At 39.2% G+C, this 26909-nt stretch overlaps 2 protein-coding genes across 3 annotated transcripts in view; both read left to right on the top strand.

Moving 5' to 3' along the window:
* Positions 1 to 7705: 7705 nt before the first annotated feature.
* scamp2l (secretory carrier membrane protein 2, like) lies at positions 7706 to 24330 on the top strand. 2 transcript variants are annotated; one of them, XR_009064496.1, is made up of 10 exons: positions 7706 to 7885; positions 15317 to 15394; positions 15477 to 15563; positions 15956 to 16082; positions 16154 to 16282; positions 20415 to 20574; positions 20757 to 20858; positions 21017 to 21051; positions 21229 to 21346; positions 22715 to 24330. XR_009064496.1 is itself a non-coding variant. In XM_057847127.1 (9 exons), exons 1-9 carry the CDS (start codon positions 7727 to 7729, stop codon positions 22847 to 22849), a joined length of 1095 nt encoding a protein of 364 aa, XP_057703110.1. In that variant the 5' UTR covers positions 7706 to 7726; the 3' UTR covers positions 22850 to 24330. The 2 variants fall into 2 exon arrangements, 1 of the variants encoding a protein (XP_057703110.1); XM_057847127.1 differs by lacking the exon at positions 21017 to 21051.
* Positions 24331 to 24363: 33 nt separating this feature from the next.
* The window catches only part of bbs4 (Bardet-Biedl syndrome 4), a 30205-nt gene continuing 27659 nt past the window's right edge, over positions 24364 to 26909 (top strand). Inside the window, exon 1 of the mRNA XM_057847117.1 lies at positions 24364 to 24552. Within this exon, the coding sequence (XP_057703100.1) occupies positions 24364 to 24552 (189 nt within the window). The remainder of the gene's footprint in view (positions 24553 to 26909) is intronic.

The raw sequence follows: 26909 nt of genomic DNA, 5'->3' as shown, positions 1-26909 counted from the left end.
GATCAGAATGTGAAAACATCCTCATGACCTATCACAATAATTGAAGTCCTTCCTGTTTTTTTATACCATGTGCGAGAATATTTTTGTAAACTCATTGACTGCCATTGAAAGCGGTAGAAATCTGAAGTCATTTGTATTAGTCAACTCTACTTACCTCTGGGAGATGCATCTTCAAGTTAAGTAGTAATGAATAATTCAATAATTTTAGCAGTGAGATCAGAAGGTGAAAACACTCATGACCTGTCACAATAGTTGGAAGTCATTCCTGATTTTTCTACCACATACACAGAATATTATTTGATGACTCATTGGCTGCCATTGACAGTGCTAGACATCCATTTTGTACTGGGAGTGCTGGCAGCGATCATTTGCTGCAAGCATTCCAGTGGTGTGACACAAAGGGATTGGACGTCTAGAACTTCCCCGGCAACTAATGAGTGAAATGACTGCCCTACAAAGGGTTAATCACATTTTTTGTCTGAATTGCACATTGATTGGGTTGATCGATTGGGTGCATTGATTGTAACTGGGTGGTTTCCTCTCATGAGGGTGAAGAAATGACTTGGTGATGAAGTCTAGTTCTGTCAAAGGCACTAAAACATGAGCATGTACATCCAGTGCTCTATTTTCATGAATTGGATGTCTATTGTTGTAAATGGCAATGAGTTAATATAAACTACATTGACTGCCTGCTATGTTGGCGTTTGCCACAGCACTAAAATGGAGGACACTTTGTGGCATTTAGTGAAGAATGAAAAAGGGCAACATCGAACTCAAGGAAACTCCACCATTATCTACATGAGAAGATCCATTCATTTTTTGTACATCTTATCCTCCCAAGGGGAGCAGATGCTGGAATTTACCCCAGCTAAAAAGTGGTCTACACTCTTAACTAGTCGTCAGACAGTCACATAGGTGGTTACAATGGTATTACTTCATGATTTATGCATATGTGAAACACCAACAAAAAATAACAATTATTTTGCCATTAAAAGTGCCACAAAGCAGAACATTTATTGCATTAAATGTGTAAATTTTCATTAACAAATACAAATCTCCGAAACTTTTATGCAAATAGTTTAACACGATGACACTGATGTGATGCAAGTTTGTCACAATATTTTCAAGAAGACTCCACCAATAACAGCCACTGCAGTCTAAAGTGGAAAGCGCCTAACTGCTTGTATGCTAACATAATAACAAAAATTCATTTAACCAGTGAACAGTCTCGCTAACAGAAAATGGCTTAATCACAGTGGCACCAACAAGTAAAAGGTACAGTGGTATGAAAATGTATCTGAACTTTTTGGAATTTCTCACGTTTCTGCAAAAAGTAACCAAATGTGATTTGATCTTTGTAAAAATCACACCGATGAAAAAACAGTGCTTCAACTAAAACCACCCATTTATACGTTGTCATATTTTAATGAGGATAGCGTGCAAACGATGACAAAAGGGGGAAAATAAGTGAGTGAACCATCACATTTGATATTTTGTGCCCCCAGCCTTTGGCAGCAATAACTCCAACCAGACGCTTCCTGTAGCTGCAGATTAGTCTGGCACGTCGATCAGGACTAATCTTGGCCCATTCTTCTCTACAAAACCACTGCTCGGTCAGATTCCTGGAATGCCTGGCATGAATCGCGGTCTTTAGGTCATGCCACAGCATCTCAATGGGCTTCAAGTCTGGACTTTGACTTGGCCACTCCAGAACGTGTATTTTGTTCATTCTGAAACCATTCTGAAGTTCATTTACTTCTGTGATTTGGGTCATTGTCTTGTTGCAGCATCCATCCTCTTTTTAGCTTCAACTGTCTGACAGACAACCTCAGGTTTTCCTGTAAAACATCCTGGTTTGAATTCATTCTTCCATTAATGATTGCAAGTTGTCCAGGCTCTGAGGAGCAAAACACCCCCAAATCATGATGTTCCTTCCACCATGCTTCACAGTGGGGGTGAGGTGTTGATGTTGGTGAGCTGTTCCATTTTTCCTCCACACATGACGTTGTGTGTTACTCCCAAACAATTCAACTTCGGTTTCATCAGTCCACAAAATATTTTGCCAAAACTGTCTCTAAGTGCCTTTTTGCGAACATTAAACGAGCAACAATGTTTTTTTTTTTTTAAGACAGCAGTGGCTTGCTCTGTGGAGTCCTCCCATGAACACCATTCTTGGCCATAGTATTACATATAGTTGACGTGTGCACAGAGATATTGGACTGTGCCAGTGAATTCTGTAAGTCTTTAGCAGACATTCTAAGGTTCTTTTTCACCTCTCTGAGTATTCTGCGCTGAATTATTGGCGTCGTCTTTGTTGGACGGCCACTCCTCCCTTCTCTCGTTGGGAGAGAAGCAACAGTGCCAAACTCTTTCCATGTGTAGACAACTTCTCTGACTGTCAACTGATGAACATCCAGACTTTTAGAGATGGTTTTGTATCCTTTCCCAGCTTTATACAAATCAATCTTTGATCGCAGGTTTTCAGACAGCTCTTTTGACCGAGCCATAATGCACATCAGACAATGCTTCTCATCAAGAAATTTCTTACCAGGTGCGTTTTTTTATAGTGGGCAGGGCAGCTTTAAACCACTCATCAATGTTTGGGCACAAACCTGACTTAAACTGTTTGGTTTATAGTGGGCGGGGCTGCTTTAAACCACTCATCAATGTTTGGGCACGAACCTGACTTAAACTGTTTGGTGAAAATTGGTTTCAATTGCTCTTTAAGTCCCCTTAGGCAGAGGGTTCACTTACTTATTTCCCCCCCTTCTGTCATTGTAATGATCGTTCCGGCGCCCATTGTTCCCTCTAATTTTTCATTTGTCTGAGCAGACACACAAGCTCCCTGAGCACACTGAGGACCACTGTGAGCAACATCAGGTGTGTACTTTGTGGCCACACACACAGTATCACACTTGTCCAAAACCTTGGATCATAGCAAGTTACATGGCTTATAAAAAGAATGAAAATACAGCAGCAATTTGAATTAGTTTACTTTTAATATGTGATTTGGCCCACTTAAATGAAAAAGACATAAGTCATTGTTCATGAGATGTTTACTATGTTATATGTGAGAGTCATGCTACACCCATGCGAAGAGTCCTGCTTTAGCCTGGAAAAGGTCCAATTGTGGCCTAGGCGAGGTAATAAATAAAACGATGAACAACCACAATGGGAGTATATCAAACTCCCACATTAAAACTGTTCAACCGCACCTCCCAGTTGAATTTCATTGATGTCTATTGCCTTCAACAGGTGTTATAAATATCAATTTCCCAATATCAATTTTAGTTTGGTTTAGCTAACAGTAACTTTTGAATAGATGTCCGCTGTAGTTACTACTGTCCCTGAAAGAGTCAATGAAGTATTGTCCTCCTGCATAGTGCAGGACATATGGTCACCCAGCTGGCATAACCTCCAAGTTCAAATGGATTGCACCACAATAATAGACACAGTGAATTAAATGTTTACTATGTGAATAAATTGAAAGCTTTTTAAGTGCATCTAGAATTTTTTTTTTTTTTTTTAGTCTTTTGGGGGCAAGGGTGTAGGTTTGCATAACGACGGTAGGGTCATAACACTCACAACTTGTCAGGATGATCAAATTATCCCGAACTTTTAATCAACCTTATTTGCATTATATAATGACTTCAGTTATATAAGTCATTTAGATTGTCTTCCTTTATGTTTTAAGGATAGAATTGATCCTAACATTATTAAGTGAGTTACAGTACGTTCACTATGTTGAGACTTGACTGACCCCCTTTCACTCACTGAATGTGCCAGTCCATTTTTTTCCCCTCAAACACACGATTGATTAGCTGATGACTTGACCCCCCCCCACACACACAGCCATTCACAGCCCGGCAGTAATACAACATGCTGCCACCCCAGCCCCCTTCAAGGTTGAGGGATATTAGAATTTTTTTTTCCTGTCAGCAGCAGCCACTGTAAGTAATGTAAACAGACGTCAATGTTGTGGAGGTGGGAACACTCCACTAACTTTGCTACTGCTACAGTGCTTCAAACCTATTTTCCACACTGAGATTTCTTGAAATAAAAACAGCTAGCTGAAAATAAGATTAACACTTATTTTAAGCAAAAAGTTTGTATACAGTGGGGCAAATAAGTATTTAGTCAACCACTAATTGTGCAAGTTCTCCCACTTGAAAATATTAGAGAGGCCTGTAATTGTCAACATGGTTAAACCTCAACCATGAGAGACAGAATGTGAAAAAAAAACAGAAAATCACATAGTTTGATTTTTAAACAATTTATTTGCAAATCATGGTGGAAAATAAGTATTTGGTCAATATACCAAAAGTTCATCTCAACACTTTGTTATGTACCCTTTGTTGGCAATAACGGAGGCCAAACGTTTTCTGGAACTCTTCACAAGCTTTTCACACACTGTTGCTGGTATTTTGGCCCATTCCTCCAGCAGATCTCCTCTAGAGCAGTGATGTTTTGGGGCTGTCGTTGGGCAACATGGACTTTCAACCCCCTCCACAGATTTTGTATGGGGTTGAGACCTGGAGACTGGCTAGGCCACTCCAGGACCTTGAAATGCTTCTTATGAAGCCACTCCTTTGTTGCTCTGGCTGTGTGTTTGGGATCATTGTCATGCTGAAAGACCCAGCCCTGGCCCGGATCTAGGTTTACCCACCAGAGTGGGCACTAAGAAATCCTGAGGGGGCACCCACCCCCAATGCAGACTTTTTTTTTTTACCCTCTGCATTTCTCCGGGCTTGGGAGAGCCGCAAGTAGGACACTGGCTTGTGTCCCGTTGAGACTGCATTAATTTTTGGGGGGTTTATTTATTTATTTATTTATTGTTATTCATCTTTCTAGTTGTTCTTATACTTATATATTTCAGCTGTGTTTTGCATCTTTTTTTCATAAAAACGTCTTAAACATATTATTATCACGAGTCACTGCCGACAGACACGAGGAGGCGATAAAACTTATTAGCGTGTATTGGCCTGCAAATCTGCCCATACAAAGTCGCAGCTGATAGCTGGATAAACAATCCAAAGGAATTGCCTGCAGTGAAGTTCGGAAACATCTACATTCTACAACCACCTCATGAAGTCACCCAGTAAGTTGACCTTTATCAATTACATGGAATATGTACTGTGTGGAATTAAGAAAACTGGTAGAATATACAGAGTGATTATTTCTGTCGTAACCGGTAATTCGCCTCCAAGCTTTATTTAGCCGTGAACACGTCACGGCAAAATGACCAATTCCCACCAGGCCAATAATATACCGATTGACCAATCAGAGCAGTTCACAGCAAAAGAAAAATAACCCTTTGCGAGTTGTCGGTTAGGTAATAATAACCACTGCCTAGTCTATTGAATCCTAGCAGCTAAAAGTGGGGCAAAAAAAATCGATTAAAGTTTACTTACCAGTAATAAAATGTCGGCTGCAAACGTAAATGTGCCTGGATTTAGGTTCCCACTGGCGAGAATGGTCCACGGAACAGTCTTTTACTGTTCCTCGATTAATTGCTTTCAGCCATTTGCTTGTCCTTCTCACGAGGAAGAATGAAGAACTTCAAATGCGGCTCCGAACTCTTCCTTGAGTTACAACCCGCAACACGGCAGCTTTTAGTCATTCCGACGGAAAAAAAGACCGCAAATAAGACAAAATTTCAACGCATTTGGACTACAATGCATGACAGAGCAACTGCTTGTGACTCGTGTTTTGCCCCCATTTCAATATGGCGACGCTTTGGTGTGGCTGGTGACGTTATTAATGCCCGGATGTCCGACTGCGAGAATGTGTCTGGAGGAGGGAGAGGAACCGCGCCGATAACTAACGAGGTTGGAAAAACAGCTTGTTTTGGTGTTTGCTTGTTCGGCGTGGTTGCGACCAACAGTAACCGTTAATCCTGCAATAAAAAAGTAGGTGAGACCAACTCTCCGTGTGTTCTCTATATCCAGTGCGACGCTACAGTAGATATTCCCGACATTTTGATTGGGTGGGCACAACTCACGGCTAGGTGGGCTGTGCCCACCCCGGCCCCCCCATACATCCGGCCCCGACCCAGCCATGTCTCATCTTCAATGCCCTTGCCGATGAAAGGAGATTTTCACTCAAAATCTCTTGATCCATGGCCCCATTCGTTCTTTCCTTTACACAGATCAGTCGTCCTGGTCCCTTTGCAGAAAAACAGCCCCAAAGCATGATGTTTCCACCCCCATGCTTCACAGTTGGTATGGTGCAATTCAGCATTCTTTTTCCCTCAAACAAGAGAACCTGTGTTTCTACCAAAAAGTTCTATTTTGGTTTCATCTGACCATAACACATTCTCCCTATCCTCTTCTGGATCATCCAAATGCTCTCTAGCGAACCTCAGACGGGACTGGACGTGTGCTTTCTTCAGCAGGGGGACACGTCTGGCAGTGCAGGATTTGAGTCCCTGGCGGTGCACTGTTTTACTGACAGTAGCCTTTGTTACTGTGGTCCCAGCACTCTGTAGGTCATTCACTAGGTTCCCCGTGTGGTCCTAGTATTTTTGCTCACCGTTCTTGTTATCATTTTGATGCCATGGGTTGTGTAGGGAGTTGAAAGTCCATGTTGCCCAACGACAGCCCCAAAACATCACGGCTCTAGAGGAGTTCTGCATGGAGGAATGGGCCAAAATACCAGCAACAGTGTGTGAAAAGCTTGTGAAGAGTTACAGAAAACGTTTGGCCTCCGTTATTGCCAACAAAGGGTACATAACAAAGTATTGAGATGAACGTTTGGTATTGACCAAATACTTATTTTCCACCATGATTTGCAAATAAATTCTTTAAAAATCAAACAAAGTGATTTTCTGTTTTTATTTTTCCACATTCTGTCTCTCATGGTTGAGGTTTACCCATGTTGACAATTACAGGCCTCTAATATTTTCAAGTGGGAGAACTTGCACAATTAGTGGTTGACTAAATACTTATTTGCCCCACTGTATTTAATCTTAAAAGAAAAACTTGTTCGTCAGAAATGTTCTTAATTCAAGAATATTGTTCAAAACTTCATTTGAAAGATTTTTTTTTTTTTTTGGGTGAAAAATTAGCAACTTTTAGATGTAAGGGCTCAATACGAACAAATAGTCATATTTACTTAAAGTAAGTGGAAGAATCTGACGCATTAATCTGTTAACTAGGCTTTAACACTCAAAAAAAGATGGAGAAAATTATTTGACTAAATTTAACAAAAAATATCAGACGAATAAGACGTTATAAATTTGCAGTTAGTATAGGTCAATACAGATTTATTTTGCATTAATCATTTAGCGTATCGATTAATTAGGTTCATAGTGGTGAGAAATGTAGCCCTGACCCCCATTCACCAAATATGTTTGGTCTTATTAATGTCCCGTCCCCCAGCAAAACGTGTACATGCTGTTATATCGTCCCTACCAATATTAAGACCAAACCTACGCCCTTGGGTGAGGGGTATTCTTTTATTTATTTATTAATTTTTTTTTTTTTTCCCTTTAAATAGAAACACTAGGTCAGCTTGTGGGGCAGCGTAGCTACAGTATGAGATTGGTGCAAAGTGTGTTGTGCCACAACACGAGTGCCGAAAGTAAAACGAGTTCAAAGAGACTGTAAATTGAACCCGACTGAACCAGAACGTCACCACTCATTCTCGTGTAATCGATTAAAAGTGACACGCGCAGACGCGGTCCGTTCCATCCTGTCAAGTGACGTGTCTACCTGTCGAGCGACGCATGCGCAGAACGCCACCGCGGCGCCATCAGGAGCAGACGCCGACAGTGTTGAACAAGGTGCCTGCGTTATTATCAGCAAAAATTGCCCTTCCCTTCAACACAATGGCTGCATTTGACAACAACCCATTCGCCGACCCTGTGGACGTCAACCCCTTCCAGGTTAGACTTTGTTTCGATGTGGTTTTCATGGGCCAAAAGACTTTTGTCCATAGTTTGGGCTCTTAGAGATCGCGGTGACTGAAACCTGTTTGGTCGGTTGCTGGGTTTGGCCTCAACATTTTCATTTTCTTTCCTGAACAAGCGGCACTATTAGTCAATGTAAACATGAAATGTTGTCCGTTTAAATAAAGGAAAGACTAGGAAATAAATGACAAACTACCTGAACAGGTAAGAGTTGCAACAGGTGTCAGTCGTGACACAACGCCATAAATAAACCAGACTAAATTCCTAAATGCAATTAGGAACCGAGAAAGGAAATATTTTGCTTTTATAGGCCTGTGTTGATATGCCTGACGTGTTTGTCTTTTTTGCTGTTATACGTTTAATGTAAGGTAATTTTGAGTGGCGTGCATGCTCATCTTTGGTGCATATTTGGGCAGGAAAGTATTAGTTAAACCTTTTGATGAGCAAGTTATTTTAACCACAATACTGTATAGTATAATCATTTGGAATACAAGTCTGGCTACATCATCCAAAATGTCATGTCCGCATTAGACATGTGCCGGTCTGATATTCTGACGGTGTGATAACCTTAAGCCAAAATATCACGGTTTCACGGTATTACAGTATTGCAATTACAGCTCTAAAATGTGTTGCTCTGAGATATGTGGGTTTAGAAAAAACTTTTTTCCAATGAACAGGATTTTTATTTTTCAAAACACATTATCAAATTGGACCATAAGTATAAGGTTAAGGTAAAATACATTTGAAAAAAATAACTGGTATATTCAAAATAAAATTAAAATAAATACAGTCCTTTAGGTGAGCCTAAACCCATAGCCACAGCTCAACATTATACATTATACCATTACCGTCAGAACAAAAATAATTTATTTTCCATAAAAAGCACATGTGTATGACTCGCATCATGTTTACATTATACAGACACTCTTTCTCAACACAGACAGTTGCCAGAGAGAGAGAAAAAAAAACTGCTAGACACACTTAACATGCTGGAGTTAACTCTCGTAGCTGGTGCGACACGTTCATGACAGTGTTTACTAGGGGTGTGACAAAAATATAGAGATGATGATATACCGTGTTACTTTGTATCCCAAAAGGTTATCGATATGCTCCTGCCAAGAATTGAGATATCGTTTTAAAACTGTGTCAATGTCTAAAAAATAAATAAATAAAAATAATCCAACAAGTTGCTACCAAAATCTTCCACCATAAAAGTGTCTCTCTAAGGCTGCATTGACGGTGCTCGACGACCAATCCATTTACACTGGAAATGTTCGTTCTTTTGAAATGAGGGCATTCATAGTCATTCTGTCCGATTTTCAGGGCATTTACAGGCCACTTATTGTTCATTTTAGGGCATTTACAGGTCATTTGCTGTTGATTTTGAGTCACTGCCTATTCATTTGGGTAATTCCCAGGTCACTTCCTGTTTATTATGAGTTACAGAACAGGAAATACCCCAGAAAATACCCCAAAATCAACAGGAAGGAACTTAAAATTAACAGATAAATGACCTTAAATGGCCCAAAATTACCTCATTGCCACTGCCACTACCGGCCATAGACGTTCAATCCGTTTGAAGTGGTCGTTCATTCGCTGCCACCCTGCCAGTTCAAATGGATTGGACGTCTACTAGTGATAAAATCAATCAAATTCACAGCAGAAGCTTGTTGTTTCTGTTCATTAGTTTGTAGAATATCCTAGAAAGATTATCCGACCAATGTATTGATAATCGTTGTATCGCCATATCATCAGATCATCGTTATCGTGAGCTTTGTATCGCAAATCGTATCGTATCGTGAGGTACCAAGAGGTTCCCACTCCTAGTGTTTAAAAAAACCTTTCATATTGGAGCTACTGCCTCTTCGGCAGCCACCTTCTGCAAACATGTTTAACATGTTTGTTGGCCTTCCTCCTCTAAACTGCGGCCGTCTGTAACTTTTCTGTAGCCGAACTCGATAGGGGGAAAACATTTAGGAGTTTCACCTCCTCCAGCCATCATGTAGCACAGCTGACTCGCTGACACTGAACAACAACCAGTGGGCGAGAGTTGAGCCTTACAGCTGCAAGCAAGGGATTTCTCCATGCATTTTTGGGACATAAAAAATAGCTTATACCTTGGGGACGGTATGACAGAAAATTTTTGCAGTTTTGAAACCTTGACGTTTTCATACCACAGTATACCTTGAATACGGTAATCGGCACATTTCTAGTCCGCATATGTGGCCGCCAGATGTCAACCGTAATGATTTTATTTGTCGGATTGCTTTACATTATTTTTATGTTATATTTTATGAATAAATAGGGTTATCAATCTTTTTTTCTTTTTTTAAATTATTTATTTATTTTCCTCTTCAGGCATGACAAATCCAAACAACCATACAGCATTTATATGTGTTTACAATTAATTCATCCCAAAAAGAAAAGGGCAGACGGGAGAAGCCGAAGCTTATTGAATCCCGCCCCCAGTATACCATATAGGACGCAAAAAATATCGAATACAATTTTTGACATTCAGATTTCGTAGCGATTACAAGTTTTTTTTTGTTTTTTTGTTTTTTTTTAAAAGCAGTAATGTGAAGGTTGGCCAACCATGTTTTTGAATAATATCAATGGCTAAAGAGTTATAAGCATATTTTCGTTAATTTTTTTTTTTAACGCAACCCTTCCAGATTCTTTGTTTAACCCATAGCAACGCTCTTGACAACGAAAATGCTTTTCTTCGGCAATCTTCGGAAATTACGTCACACCGGGAAGTGCGAGAGAAGTGCGCCATAGAACAGTATTGTTTGTTGCATTGCTTCTCGGTAAGATGCCACGGCGTTGTGTGGCGATGTTTTGTTCTCACTCAAACGAAAAGTTGTATGAGTGGCCAAAGGATAGCAGGGCCCGTAAATGGACATCTTTCGTTCGCACGAAGCGAATGAATTTCACGCCATCATCAAGTAATTTTCTCTGCTGCAAACACTTCGAAGATGCCTGCTTCCTTAACCGGTCTGCTTATGATCAAGGATTTGCCAAAAAGTAAGTGTGATTTTTGGATAGATGACTGATGACTTTGTCAAAGCAGAGCTGCCAACTGTTGTGGAATGAACAGTATAAGCTAGCGAAGTTAGCCGAAAGTTAACTCGTGGCAATCCCCGATCATAGTTGTTGTTGGGTTCGCTAGGTTAAGCGTGTTTAAATTGTGCGTCATCTACGATCTTGTCCGAAAGGGTTAATCCACTGTCAATCGGGAAAGTGGTGTGGTTCTGCATATAAGCGGGTCGGCGTTGCGGTAATTCACGGTCACGTTGCAGTAAGAAATACACACTGCCGGTGAGTTTGTGCACATTTATTTTTATTTGTATTATGTATTTCCACCTTCATGCTTCAAGCATTGCATTGCATTTGTATGGTTCGGCGTTTCTTCTACGGTGATCGCTTGATAGCCTTCCAGTTTGTGTTTTACTGTACGAGAGCAGCTGACAGGTGAGAACAACAAGCCTGTCTGGCAGCGACTCAGTGAGCGCACAGGTCACGCAGTGAATCATGGGAAATGTAGTCTCGGGACAACACTGAAGTGGTACTTTGTAATCTGTTCGCTTGTGTGAAAAAACTACATTTCCTCACGCCATTAGACGCCACTTCCTCCCGAGAGCCCTGAGCCGTGTTGTACTGTTGGCTCCATGTGTTAATAAAGAAACAAAGTTGTCAGCACGTCGTGTGTTCGATACATTTGTAAACAAAAAGTTCATAACAAGACACTTTGCACGATCCGTTTAAGAGACGCTGGAGTAGTAGGAGGCGAGGAGGAGATCAGCGAGAAGCAAAACTTCGCGGTCGAATGTGGCGGCAATCCGCTATTCTTTTGTTTTCTTATTGTGGCCACAATAAAGTGGAGAAAGCCATCAATGACTCATCTCCTTCTTTCCCCCCAACGTTTTTATATTATTATTTTATATGCAAGAGAGCTGCCAGATCTGCCAAAATGAACATGAAGTCTGACTTTTTTTTTTTTTTTTTTAAACAATGTCATCAGATAGACAAAAACATAAAATTATGTGCAAATGCCTGCATCTTCAAATCATGAAAATAATAACAGCCTATATCTTACCAATCTTGTAATCTCGATGGGTCTTGTATCCATTCCATGTCAGGTAGTCTAGTCAGAGGCGTCGCGTCCCATTAGGTAAACCAGGCAATTGCCAAGGGCCGCTAGCCAGCAGGGGCCCTCAGAGGGCCAAGAGATTTAGCACACGCAGCTTTACTGCACTGTCGCAGCGACAAGTACGACAGTGCCAGTGAAAGCCTTGTGTCTAAGTTCCCTGAAGGGGCACCTTCACTCACTCTAAACTCGAAATTACTTCACATTACTGCTTTAATAAGCATCCCCTCTGATTGTTCATTTTCCCAATAGTCCATTGTCGATCGTGGCAATGTGCTCGTTATGTTGATTAGATCCAGTAGATTAGGTCATAATTCAGTAGTTTATTCAGTTGATTCGATCCAGAAGATAGGGAATAGCTGAGGACCGATGGTAGGCCGTGTCCGCCACCCTCCTTTTGTCGACTTAATCCTCGTCGCAGTTTTCATTCCTTGGTGACTCCCGTTGAACATTCATCTCAAGGTTGTGCAGCTTCGTAGTAGGTTGCATCGCCATTCTGGTTGTGGGCTCATGGCCTGGGGGACTGGCTTCGCTAGTTCCTTCAGGCAACCGGGCTTGCACTGGGATTGATAATTCACTCAGCTGACGACACCCACCTCATAAGGACCGTCCTACCTGGCACAATCTCCAAGCCCCTGCAGAAGAGTAGCTGCCAACAGCGCACTAAAAGGAAACATCGTCGATATCGTTCCACTTCGAGTGTGGTCAGACACAGCGGCCGCCATCTACCCCAGCTATCCTCCACATATCCAGACTTTAAGGTGTTTTCCGGGCAGGCGCGTTGTCCAGGTTCTGACCGCATTGTAAAGATCTTGGGCAGGACAGTGGCCAATCGACCAGTTCCATGTAGTTACAGAATTTGAGGAATTTGAAGTCAATCGTCTGTGCATTTACAGCCAACAGATAATATGTCCTTGTGAGTTCTGTTTGCATTGGCTTTGAGTCACCTTTGTTTTTTTTTTTTTTTTTTCCTCTTTTATTTTTGCCTTCCATTGTTTTGGGTACCCTCGGTTTTGCTTCCAGGTTTGAGTTGCCACCCAGACATTATTTTACATTTGTACAGTTCTTATTATATCCAGAAGTTACCTTGAGTCAGGAACATAATTATTTAATAAGGTTTGTTTATACCTCCTCTTAAAAACAGCCAATGACCCTGAGCTGGTCACTGCAGAATCTAGTTTGTTCCAAAGCTTTACACCAGAGTAAGGGACCGAAAATTATTTTAGTGTTGTTCTAGCGTATTTAAGTTTAAACACATTTTCTCCCCTCAAATCGTATTTCGATTCCCTAGCCTGGAAACGACTTTGCAAGTTATATGGAAGGCTATTAGTTGAGGCTTTGTACATCATCTGTCCCGTTTTGAAATTTATTAAATCATACAGCTTCAATAAATTGGATTTGATGAATAACTCGTGTGTATGTGCTGTGTATTTTGCCTTATGAATAATCCGTATTGCTTTTTTTTGGATGACCAACAGAGGGTGTAATCGAGATTTGTAGGTGTTGCCCCAAATTTCGGCGCAGTAAGTCAAATAGGGCAAAATAGTGCACTATAAATTATTTGGAGGGCCCTGTGATCTAGTGCGTTTTGAGCTCTGTAAAGAATGAAGACGCTCCTAGCTAATTTATTTTTCAGTTGTCTTATATGTGCATTCCATGTTAATGAATCATCAAGTATTATACCAAATACCTTGTGTTCTCTAACACATTCAATAGCCACCTGGTTTACTTGAATGTCTAGATGTTCTTTCAGTCCTTTCAGTCCAAATAGCATATATTTTTTGTTTGTTGTTGTTTCTATTTTTGCCATATTATAACCTTGAAGGTTAAAGTCAGAGCCTTTGACATCCTTAATCCAAGTTTCCGATACAGCAACGATGTTGAATTTGTTGCGTAATTTGTGTAAATAATCCTTAAAGTGTTTAAAGTTCTTGTAGAGACTTCTGCCGTTGAAATGGATTAATGAAAGCTTACCGTCCAATTTAAAAGAACTGTTAAATTGATCATCACTGTAGTGTTTGCACTCCTCCGGTCTGTTGCCTTAAAAGTATTTATCAGGATCGAATATGTCATTTGGTTCATTGGAACAATCTTCAAATTGGTGTTCCAACTGTAGCTGTGATGAGAGCATAGAGTCCGCTACTTGGGTCATGATTAGTTTTCATAAGCTGCCAGATCTTTGACTTGCTTGATAACTTTCGTTTTCTGGTCTTGTGTTTTGACGAAAATTCTGCAATCTGCGGTCCATGTACTCTCAAATCTTTACAGCATTCTTCAGTTGACGTGCCTTTCTTGCTATTTCAGCGTTGTGGCGGGTTAGATTCTCATTGAAGATGTTGGATCCTTTCAAGAGACGGCCTTGTTTGAGCAGAGCAATCTTGTTCTTTCGATCAGTAAGCTTTATAAGTATCATTGGCGGTTTATTCCCTCGTGAAGCTAGCGGAAAGCATTGTTGAATGAATTGCTGTTCCACTCTTATTCCCAATTCTTGTAACTTGTCAGTCACCTGTTTTTCCACCGTTGCGTAGTTTGCTTCATGGTCATCCTGAAGAACTTGCGAATGTGCGCGTGTTCTCACTTTGATACCGGTGATGAGGAGATCATTTGCATGTCCACTTTGATCCAGATCCTCTGCCAAAGCTTCCAGTTTTTTGATACGATCATCTCTCTCTTTCATCGTCTTCTTACAGTTCCTCGTTTTCAGCCCGCAGCAATTGGAATTCCTTCAAGATGTCTTGATTCTGCTTCAAAATTTGCTCTAATTTTTGCTCTAAGTTTTGCATAGAAGATTTTAAATCTTCCATGTCTTCAGTCTTGTCAGTCTTGTCTCCTCTTTTCGTTGAATTAGGCATATTTGAGAGGTTTCCCTTCCAACTGGCGCCTGAGTTATCAGAGACAGATAACGGAGCTCAGGAAAATGCGTCCTTCGCCTTCGAGTGTCTGTGAGTGTTTGATAGAAAATAAAATCAAAATGATTCAAACCGAAATGTTGATTTTTTTTTTTAGGGGGGTTATTATTATTTCATACTGAAGTCGGTGCCCTAAAAAGGGTTAAACCTCGAGATATTTTTATTTCTTAAAACAAAGACATTCCAGAGCCAGCAGTCGCTCAAAAGTTAATGTCGACTGGATAATGTGTCCTTCCACTGCACTTCCTTAACTTTAATGTTGTTGCTCCACATTAAATACAGCCTGTTGTTCTACTTGTTAGTCAGAAGTTTGACTGATAAAAGGAATACTCTTTTTAAATTATTTTCTAGGATGCCTCGGTCACAAAAGCCACCCGAGGAGCCCTCGATGATATTCGGGAATACAACCCATTTGCCACAACTGAACTGGTAAGTCTTGCATTTACTTTAACCTTTTGACTCTTCGTCGTGTACGTTTGGGCTAAAATCTGCATTTTTTTATGTTTCACAGAAAGACCACAGTGACACTACTATTCCCATCTCAGCTGTTTCATCTCAACCCGCCATATTACAAACTTCAGTGGAGCAGAGTTCACGAGTAAGACATGCAAACTAATGGAAATTAAATAAAATGATGTGTAATTAGATTTGGGATTTTTATATTCCTCCTTTAAGAGCGTGTCCTGTGTAATTGTCAATCTAAGTTCAATCCAGCTTTGTTTTACATTTGTCATCCCTCATCCATTTTCTCCAGCAGTTGAGCTTTTTAGGGTTACCTATAACCATGAACTCAAGGTGATTTCAACTGATCTGGGCAAAAGGCAGGGTAGAATCTTCACATTTTGCTAGTCAATGGCAGGGCACTTTGAGAAAAACAACCATTCTAAGGTGTTTTGTGCACTAATGCCACCTCTGGTTCCCATTGCAAGTCTACCTGAAGGAATTGTCTATCTAACTGTTTGACATTACGTCTTTCTGTTCACCCGGCAGGCATCTGCTGCGGCCATTGCAGGTCAAGCTAATCTGATAAAGCAGCAAGAGGAGCTGGAGAGAAAAGCAGCAGAGTTGGAGAGGAAGGAGCAAGAACTTCAGAACAGAACCACCCAGAACACCGGCGGTAAGTCGCTACAGCATTTTCAAATGTTGAGCAAATGTTAAGGGTATCACAATATGGGTTTTGACCACCAGTCATCGAGAACAACTGGCCTCCTCTGCCTAAGTTCTTTCCTGTGAAGCCATGCTTTTACCAGGACTTTGAGACGGACATCCCAGAGGAATACCGCCGGATCTGCAGAAGAATGTACTACCTATGGATGTGTAAGTAGGCCGGATCCTTCCATGTGATAATAATGTGTTTAGATCCATTGGAGCATATCGACTGTCTGTCATTTTAGCTGTTATTGGTCTTAAATGCTGATGCAGAGAAGATGGTCAGCAATGGAAACCTTAGCTGACGAACGTGTGTATGTGTTTAGGATCTATTGCTGATTTGGGAGTTGAAGTTGAGCTGAGAATCACATTCTGCATCCATTTGTGCTTAAAGCAATTATATAGGGTACAGAAACTCGCGATATAGGCTGTTTGGTCCCTGTACGACCGGTGCCAGAATTTGGTCAGCATAGCCGTCCGTATGTTAGATTCGTTCCCATTGAGGGTTTGACTCCAACAAAGCTTTTATTTGCCACTGATTCTGTTCTGACTGAATATCTAGGTACGGCTAAGGTGTTGAGGGGGTACAGTTTGGTAGTCTCAGTATTAGAGTAATTATTTAGCTTTTTGCAGATGATATAGTTCTCCTGTATTCATCAGCCCATGAGCTTCAACTCTCACTGGAGCGGTTCGCAGTCAGGATGAGAATCAGAACCTCCAAATGTAAGACGATGGTGCTAGGTCGGAAAAAGGTAGAATGCCCTCTCCGGGTCAGGGATAAGGTCTTTCCCCTAGTGGATAAGTTTAGGTACCTTGGGGCAGGCCTGGAACTTCTCAGGATCCCTCCGGAAGAGCTGAGCCAAGTGGCTAGGTAGAGAGAAATCTGGGCTTCCGTGCTGAAGCTACTGCCTGCGACCTGACCGAGGATAAGTAGGAGAAGATGGATGGATGGCAATCATATTTCCAGGCACCTAGTGGCCGTGTGAATGTGCAATTCAGTTGCTAGAAAACCATGGCAGACAAAACTTGTTCAAAACATCATTGACAATTGCAAATTTCATGAAAATGGATCACTAAACTGTTGAAGCAGTTTTATGTTCAGCTTTTGCTCTGACAATTAAAAAGTGTCAAATGATAACCATTGCACATGAAATGGGACATGCTGCTACAAAGTCTAAATACAGTAAAATTTGTATGTTGAATGTAAAACATAACTAAACCGGAATATGATTATTTCCAGAAGCCATTCAATTAACGTTCAAATTAATGGACTACAGAAACAAAATTTGATTTCAAACCAATAAACCTCCGTTAAAACGGGTTGGGCATCCATCGACATTAATAAATAAGCAATGGAATAAAGGTCAAAATGTGTTTCTCTTCTGTGAGCCAATAGATTTCAACTCGAGTTTTACCAATGAAATTGCACAAGGGGACAGTTTACAGTGGGCGACTTTGATTACATTGTCTTTACCGAATATGTGTCTGTCTTTAAAACAAAAAATATTTATTGAATTCATATTAGGGCTCTTTGGATTTTACACTACTCGTCCCATAACCATGATTGCCCATTTTTAGAATCCCACTTTCATGTCAGATTGTATTTTACTGAATTAGATAGATTGGCTTTCCCTGAGCCACAATCGGAAGTGCTTTGGTTCGTAAAATAAATCAAAGTAGTAGAGGTGGACGATAATTATTGGTTCGATAATTATCGGTCCAATAATAGGAATTATGACTTCATCCCAATGAATCCATTTGGATGTGTGTGTTTGTTTCCACTCCTGTTTTGCCAGTATGCAAAGTTTTGTTACTGTTCTAGTGGCCATATTTTTCCATTACTGGGTGCCTTACTATGGGAATAAGCAAATGTTTGCATTTTACAGTGTTATGTTTTTAAGTTGTTGAGAGGCCTTTCTGTTATTGATAGTCTTGCTGTCCTATAATTGCCTTGTTAAGAAAGTTGTTTTATGGGTCAAGACCACAAAAGTCTTATCTCCTGTTGCACCAAAAGTGTTATCTGCTGACAAAGCACAATACCTTTTGAGTTTGTTTGTTTTAGTTCAGTGCTCATTGTTCAGGGGAACACATCTTCAATGACATTGACTGATTGTGATGGACTCAAATTATATTTATTTGAAAACTAAATATGGGCACTATATTTGAAGTGAAAAATGTTCTTGTCTTTGTTTTGTTCATTATAATAATGTTCATGGCATCATGAAAATTCTGGTTAGGTCAAAGGCAAATCTATGCTGAATCCGCCACTATTATTTTTGACCTACGGGTGTTCAAAAACTCTGTGAATATACATTTAAAAATTGCATATATGGCGGAAAACACAGACAAGACTGAAAAAGCAGTTTCTGCTCTTGCACTCCTCTTTAAAAGAAACTGCTGTATTTTAAGCCAAAAGAACTGTTATGCTTGATAGAACAATATGTCTATATGCTGCCATAGTAGATTCATGGCGCATTAAGCCCCCGAACAATTTTTAATGTGTCCATTTTACCCTGTAAACCCCCGTTTACAGTCGTCGCGCAACCGCTTTTGTTTCAACCCACCCATAAAACAAAGGTAATTAATTATATTTATTATTCAAAATGTCAGTCGCTTTTATCTTAGAATCATTAATTGGTGTCTAATATTTCATTAAAAAAAAATTTTTTTTAAACTTTTAAAATTATTCACTCACATATTTTAAACTTAAAAAAAAAAAAAATGACATCACAAGGAAAAAAATGGTGTCTGTAAAAAAGTCACGGATATCTACCTTACAACTATCGCTTAATTGTATTTTTTTTGTTACTGTCGCATTTTCTCCGATATGTTAGATGATAAATAATTGTTCCAAACAAAGAAAAATGGAAAAAAAAAATTTTAAAGGGTAAATATATGAAAAAGAAAATCTCGACCACTCATTGATGTCTGCGATTTCCGTATTTGTTCCCTTGTTATATTGGCATGTTTCACCCATAAAATCCCCAAAAAATCCAGCTGTGGCCATTCACAGCTGTGTCTTAACACTCAGTCATACATGCTACATGGAGTTTTTGGATCGAAACAAGGTAAGTATGCGATATCTCGTTAAAGTCATGGCGTCTGTAATCTTGCTCTCGCGTGCTCTCGCCTTCAGATAGGGTTTTGCTGTTTAAAAAAATTTTTTTTGAAAATGCCCTCCAGTTTAAAAATTTTCTTCCCCAAGAAATTGGAGATTTTAAGCTTTCCAATGATGTATCACACATGCATATCGGACAATTTTGAAATTTGGCCAAATTGGGGGTCTCAGAGCGGAACTTCAAGTCATCGGTTTCAAAAAATGGATATCGTGCACTTCTGCAAAGTAGCCGTTTTAATCCCAATTTTAATATCCCGCAGTTGGGCCCCAGATGTAAAGACGTGTTGTCTTGTTACAATATGATTCCAAAGCATTTTTTGTGTTTATGGTGTATTATTAAATATTGTGGTTATGATTTTTTGTAGTTCTTTTTCTAAGCATAACTCATTTAACACTGAAACTATTTAAATGTGCCATGTAAAGTACTAATAATGCCAGCTTATTCCTCCAACACAAATAATCAAGAGCTATTTCAAGTAAATACATTGATTGTAATATTTTAATATGAGAAATTATTAATATTTCAGTTGCTATGCTTGCTGTATTCTACATTCAAGCTGTATAGAATAAAATATTTACTTTCGTGTGTGGTCATCCAAGCGAGTGCAAACTAATGCTTCCGTCTTTACTTTGATTTCATCCCTTCCATAAAATTACTCAATAAATATATACATCGGGACTACTTTCAAATTCATATTTTGAAACTTCGCATGATAAAATAAAGTCTGAACGGTAACTTGCGATTACTCCATGTTCCCGTTATGGCTGTATATTACCTGCTAGTTGCCATTCTATGCGTGACATAATCAGGTTTCAACTCTTTGGGAAATTGCTAAAAAAAAAAAAAAAAAAAAAAAAAAAAAAAAAAAAAAAGATTTTAACACAATTTGAAGAGTCATGGATCTTTGTTAGTCTTTACAAATACTTTTTGAATACTTTTTAATAAGGTTTGATAATTTAATTGGTGTGAACTGAAAACATTATAGCACTGTGGCTGTAAATGAAATATCCGAATTGATTGTTACTTTTTCGTTATCCTGCCATCGTTCCTGTGTCTGACGATTAGATTTTTCACAATCCAAAAAAACAATAAATCATGTCTCTGATTTCATTCCTGAGATTTTTTTCCTACTGCTAGAATTTAATTGTTCATGAGGTCATTGATTAGTTCCATGTGCGCAGTCCACAGTGCTACATTGTTCCTCAACGTGCTGGCCTGCCTGGCCTACTTCACAGTGGACTCTCAGTACGGCATAGACTTTGGTCTGTCCATCCTCTGGTTCCTCCTCTTCACCCCCGTCTCCTTCATCTGTTGGTACAGACCCGTATACAAGGCATTCAGGTATGCTATGGTGTGTTGCTGCCTTTGTTAGAGTAGACCAAATGGATCATGACAAATTTTGTCATTCTTTTTACTTTGGTGTAAGAGTAAGCAATACCTTATTTGATTTGTCAGTCTATCTAAGCTCCAATTTCTATGACCTCATATAAACGACTCACTGCAATTCTGTCTTTTATTTCTAGGTCAGACAGTTCCTTCAGCTTCTTTTTCTTTTTCTTTGTCTTCTTCTTCCAAGTGGCCGTGTACATCATCCAGACTGTGGGGATCCCCAAGTGGGGCAACAGGTGAGTGGTAAGCTAGCTGGGTAATATGCATGTAGAGTGAATGTGTGTATGGCAAATACGCTGCAGAATGTGGTTTCAGTGGGGTTAAGGATGTATGTTCACTCATTTGCGTTTGTGGTATTTTGTCCTCTACCTTTCTCTTTTACGTCTCTTAACAGATTGCTGTTGTCCTCTTTAAGGGGCTTTATAATTTGTAAGTGTTTTGTTCTTTTCTTATTTCTCCTCTGGAAACTGAATATACATTATCTGTTTAGTACTTCCCCCTCTTTTTTTTTTATTGGTGAAGGTTTAGCTGTTAATTATGCAAACCGTTATGTAGTACTCCCTACTTGTACATAATAATGTGTTCGTACATCTCTATTGTTATCAGTGGCTGGATTGCTTCAATCACCATGATCCGCGTAAACTTAGGAGTGGCCGTGGTCATGATGGTGGTGGCCGGCTTTTTCACCGTCAACGCTGTTGTGGCCGTCCTCCTTTTGAAGATGGTAAACAAATCTTTTTAAAACTTTACAATTGATTCAAAATTGTGCAAACCACCTTAATGTCTGAATGTATACAAATTATCACTTAATTCTTTCTAGGGCAAGTGAGTATTTTTGGTAAATAAAAAAAAACCAACTTAAACCTATGAAGACTTGGCTTCCAGATAGACACGTCAAAATGGATTTACCATCTTGGGAACTCAATGGCAGCCAATGAGTTCAATGAGTGCCCTAAAAATGTTTAAGCAAGACAGTATGAGCGTTACTAAAAACTACTGTTGCAACAATACCATTTTTTTGGCTCCCGATATCAATTCTGCCATCTGGCTGTTTATATTGGTTTTAATAAATGTTTAAATAAAAAAAAACAAAATCCAGAAAAATAACTAGTCATATTACTAAATACTTTCCTCAGGGGTAGTACAGTATTTTTTCTTTATTTCTTGGAGTAATATGTAATGTTTAATAGGCCTGCATAATATATCGTTTGAACATCGCCATTGCAATGTACGCATACGCAATAGACCCATCGCAGGACGTGGGATTGTTTTTTTCTTTTCTTTTGTTTTTCTTCATAAAAGCAGCAATTGTGCAGGGACATGGCTGCTTAGATCCTTTTTATAGACACCAAGCTTCATGATTCACAGATAAACCCCCTTAGCCTGGATCAAACGGTAAAATATGAATACTAGGGATGCATAGTTTTGCACCCAAGTCCGAGTCCAAGTCACCTGATTTTTCCGATCCGGTATGGGAAAAAAAGTTTTTTATTTTTTTTATTTTTTATTTTTTTGCTTTGACGCTCACACTGCCGAGAACAGCCTCTCATGTACACAATCAATGAGTTGCCCCATCGCACTTCGGACTGAACCAATCTAAACGATGATTAACACATTTGTGCTACCGAGGCGTGTCTGGCCAGCTCAAAGCTACAAACCTGTCAACCATCGTTAATTTTAAGTACCAAATACTAGCTGCACTGGTGACAAAGAAAAACAGTTTGGTCGCACTGCTTTTCAGGAGGGAGGTTGAGAGACTGTACGAGCATGAAGCTGAAAAACATAAATATATTGTTGAAATTAAAAACCCTGTCCTTTTCACCCAATTCCGATCCTCTGAAAAATGTGATTAGACCGGGACATCTCTAATTAATACAATGTGGTCATAGTGAGTCAACCAAAGTCTGCCCCAAACAGAGCTATTCAAATCTGGTGAAAATTCTTCGTTTTAATATTGCAATATATATCGCCAGTGTCCCCAAAAATCGCAATGTTAGTTTTTCTAATATCGTTCAGCCCTAATGTGTAATATTATATTAGATTTTAAGTGACTATCCCTAACACTGAAACACATATGACTCTCTCTCTAAAGGTCCACTCCAAGTACAGACGTACGGGAGCCAGCTTTACCAAGGCTCAGCAGGAGTTTTCCATTGGCGTCCTGAGCAACAGAAGCTTCCAGTCTGCTGCTACGACGGCTGCTCAAGGAGCCTTTGGCAGGAACTAAACTGTTGTCTTTTTTCTGGTTATCTTGCACAAGTCATTTCCCTACTGCACAAATTGTAACAACGGGGGGGAAAAAATAATAGTAACTAGACCACAATCTTGCTGCCACATGGTTGTGTTTTTTGTTAAACAAGGGTAATAACCAGGGAGCGTGGTTGTATACTGTCTATAATAACGTGCAAGTCAAGCTGTAATTGGCCTGCACGTGCTTTGAACTGGACTTCATTGTACACTGAGCACCCGCATCAGAAATAGTATGAAGAATCATTTGCAAAACTGAATTGGATAAAGAGACTCAGAAAATTTCATTACATCTTAACCAAAAAAAAAAAAAAAAAAAGCAGCAGCACCTTACTGTTTAACAATGATGAAGAGCTGTTCGTGTGCTACTGTTGAGAGCTCAGTCAAGTTAGAGCTTGAGATCTTGTTCATTGTAAAATGTTCTTTTCCTCCATTGTCACTTTTTAGAGGAAAGAACATAAAACTGCGTAAATATTCTTAATGTTACTGTCAGTTCTGGCCATTGATAATTTAAAGTAAAACAGTAGCAGCTAAAAATGTTGTAATCTCTGCATGTACAGCCCCAAAAAATACTGTCTGTAGGTGAATGTTTATTGTTACCCAAGCCCTCTTTTGTATGTTTTCTTGTGTATAGTTTTGATGATGAAGGGAAGGGCATGACGTTTATTTTCTTACAGGTTCAAATGAAGGATGACCCAAAATGTTCACAAGCTGAAATGAAGCAGTGCCTTAAGCAGGTGTTTGTATTTTATACCTTTTGATTCATAAATAATTCCTCGCTTGTATGGAGTTTCAGAAGAAATTTATTTATTCTCTGTTACTAAGAAAATATAGACCTTAACCAAGATTAATGAGCTAAAGAACACAATCATGTCCATTTTCTAGACACTGCTAAATGTATTAAAGATGGCAGCTACTGGATGTAAAATGCATTAGATCTTTATAGTCGAGTCAGCCTCGTAGTTATTCGTCAATTTTAACATTCTAGATATTGCATGTCCACAGCCCTTCTGCTAAATAGGTAATTTATCAACTTTTCCATTCCTGATCGATGTGTCACTGGTCACCTGATGTAATTTTCTGTGCTGTTTTTCTTAGTTACATTTACAAATGTAGAATCTTTAGATTGAGTTGAGACTAAACACTTTAAATATACAAAATCCAGTTTAAGGACTAGAAATATGAAGGATTCCATAAATATTTAACATATTCCATCGATGAGTAGACAGATGAGGATTTTTGGGCTACTGAACGCATATCAACCTATCCTCGGTCTTCGTCTCATTTAATGAATTTTGAAATATAAAAGGCCTTTTGTTGCATGTTTGGTTGCTCATGTTTTAAGATTTTTTTTTTTTTTTTATGTCTTAAGCTGTGTTGTATACAGGTTTAAACTATTTTAATGTATATCTACTTTTAGGGATTCTGATGGGACGGTTGATTTAATAAATCCCTTTTAAATTATATGTTGTGTACAGCGTTATCTATACAGTAATGGCATTAACCATTTTGGTAGACACTGCTTCTCTTTCGGGTTTACCGCATGTGATTGGCGGGCACAATAGGAGGCGGTACTTTTTGAAAGGTACTTCTATTCTACTTCCGTCTTCCGGATTTGTATCCATGACAACAGCTGTTGGCGTGAACGACTCCAAGATGGCAGACGAGGAGCAACGCACAGCAGTGAGTAAACTCATAATGCTTGCATTTCGCAGCAGTTTTTCCAATTTCAGTAATACTTGCAGCTTGTTCGAATTTAGAATTCGCAAAAGATTACTTTACATTGCATTATCCCTGTCGAAGCTTGACAGCACTAAGCGGATCGGAGTCGAAGCTAAGTTAATTACCCAATGCTAGCCGTAACACAGTTTTAATCTCCCTGGTCGACCGCTTGTGCATATCAGCACTTCTGAGTAAAAAGAAATCTTCCATGTAATATTCACAAACGAATTAGTTTAAGCTAAGGTAAAAAAAAAAAAAAAAAAAAAGTCCTCAGTAAGCCTGGGCTTGTGCTAATACCGTGTATTTGTCACTGTATGTGATAATGTTTTTCATGGGAAAGTTGGCACATAAGGCCATCAGGGGTATGAAAAAGTTTGGGCATCCATGACAATTTCCGTTATTTTCATTTATAAATGATTGGGTGTATTTTAAAAAATGGGCAGAGTAATATTTCGGATGTGATACCAAGTTTATTGACCTAATGGAAGATGTGTAATAATAGGTAGACACGTAATAATTATACAGGCGCAAAAGAATGGGATAGACTGGAAAGGTATGGCACGATCTAGTATTTTATTGGGGAAAAAAAAGGGTATTATGTGTTTGTATTTGTTAGCGGCTAATTCATTCCCGATGTAATCGTAACTCATTCCCTGCCATTGACAGCAATTTATGCCCCATCCATTTTAACTAGGAGGCACCTCCCAGTTCACATTAGTTAGACGTCTGTCACCATGAGTTGGCTGTTTTTGTTTTGTTTTTGTTTTTGTTTTTTGTTTGTTTTGTTTTTTTGTACACTAGGGGTCTTCAAAGTATTCCAGAAAGGGCCACAGTGTTTGCAGGATTCTATTCCCATCAAACTAGATGACCCATTTCCACCAAATTGGTGTTGTACAAGTGTAATCAGGTGCTGCATGTTTTACCAGAAACATCATTGGTTAAACATCATTGAGTGAATTTGATTGATAGTTGGAAAAAAAAAAAAAACTGGATCCACAGCGGCCCTTGGAAACGTGCATGGATGGCTGATTGACCACTACATAATTTTAGCTAGGTATGAATCCTCCTTGTGATCCACCTATTGATTATAGTAGGCTAGGATAGGCTCCAGCACCCCCGCAACTTTTGTGAGGATAAGCGGAATGGAAGATAAATGAATGTCTGTTTGTGTTGTGTGGTGAGTCATCACTCCCATAGTCATCATTGATTTAGGAAGTATCGGTGCTGCAGGGTTGAGTAGTTTGTATTGACTGTTTATAACATATTAATGATGATCGTGACGATAGAAGGAATTTATGACAATGCATAACTGCTATCGTTTTTGGCCATATGTATTGCAATATCTTCCAGCACTAAGGCAGGATGTATCAGTTATTGTTTTCTGATACTTAAATATGTTCATTTATGTTGAGTGTTTGAACTTTTCAGAGGAGAAAAGCGAATGTTAATTTTAACATTTAAAATATCCACTTTGTAACAAGCCTAGGACAACACTGTTTCCCATCGCTCCTTTTAAAGTCCGATATATAGGGGAATGATGAGTAAGGCATAGATGAACACACTTTGATTTATTTAGATTATTTATTTAATATTGTCATATTTTTTACACTTTGCTTTGTCCTGCAGATCACAATGAACAAAGTTGAACAGTTCCCTAACATCTAAATCAGGAAGTTTTTATTGTTTACTGGAACAATATCACAGTTCAGTTTTCACAAAGCCAAAAGTCCTAATGGTACAACCTTGGTATGGGTTTTGCTCAGCAATAGAATATAATATGTCAGATTGTATTTCCAAACAGTTGCAATTATATGTTACAGTGCCCCCCATAATTATTGGATTTATAATAATTATGTGACACGTCTAATAATTTTTTTTTCTAACTAATATGGGACCTTAATGGAAAAAAAAAGGGAAAAATCCAACATTCAATACAAGTGCATTTATTCAGTGGGGAAAAAATCCCACATAAAGAAATAATTATTTGATATCAAATAATGTGTGTCACAATTATTAGCACCCCTGGTGTTAATACTTTGTACAACCCCCTTTTGCCAACAAAACAGCACCTAATCTTCTATAATGTTTCACAAGATGGGAAAAGACAGAAAGAGGGATTTTAAGCCATTCCTCTTTGCAGAATCTCTCTAAATCATCCAGAGACCTGGGTCCTCTCCTCTATACTCTCCTCTTCAGCTCACCGCACAGGTTTTCAATGGGGTTGAGGTCTGGGGACTGAGATAGCCGTGGGAGGAGCTTGATTTTGTGTCTGGTGAACCATTTCTGTGTAGATTTGGCCATATGTTTAGGGTCATTGT

The sequence above is a fragment of the Corythoichthys intestinalis genome, chromosome 1 (genome assembly GCF_030265065.1).
Source record: "Corythoichthys intestinalis isolate RoL2023-P3 chromosome 1, ASM3026506v1, whole genome shotgun sequence".
NCBI classification, from domain to species: domain Eukaryota; kingdom Metazoa; phylum Chordata; class Actinopteri; order Syngnathiformes; family Syngnathidae; genus Corythoichthys; species Corythoichthys intestinalis.
This window is presented reverse-complemented; position numbering and strand designations above follow the sequence as displayed.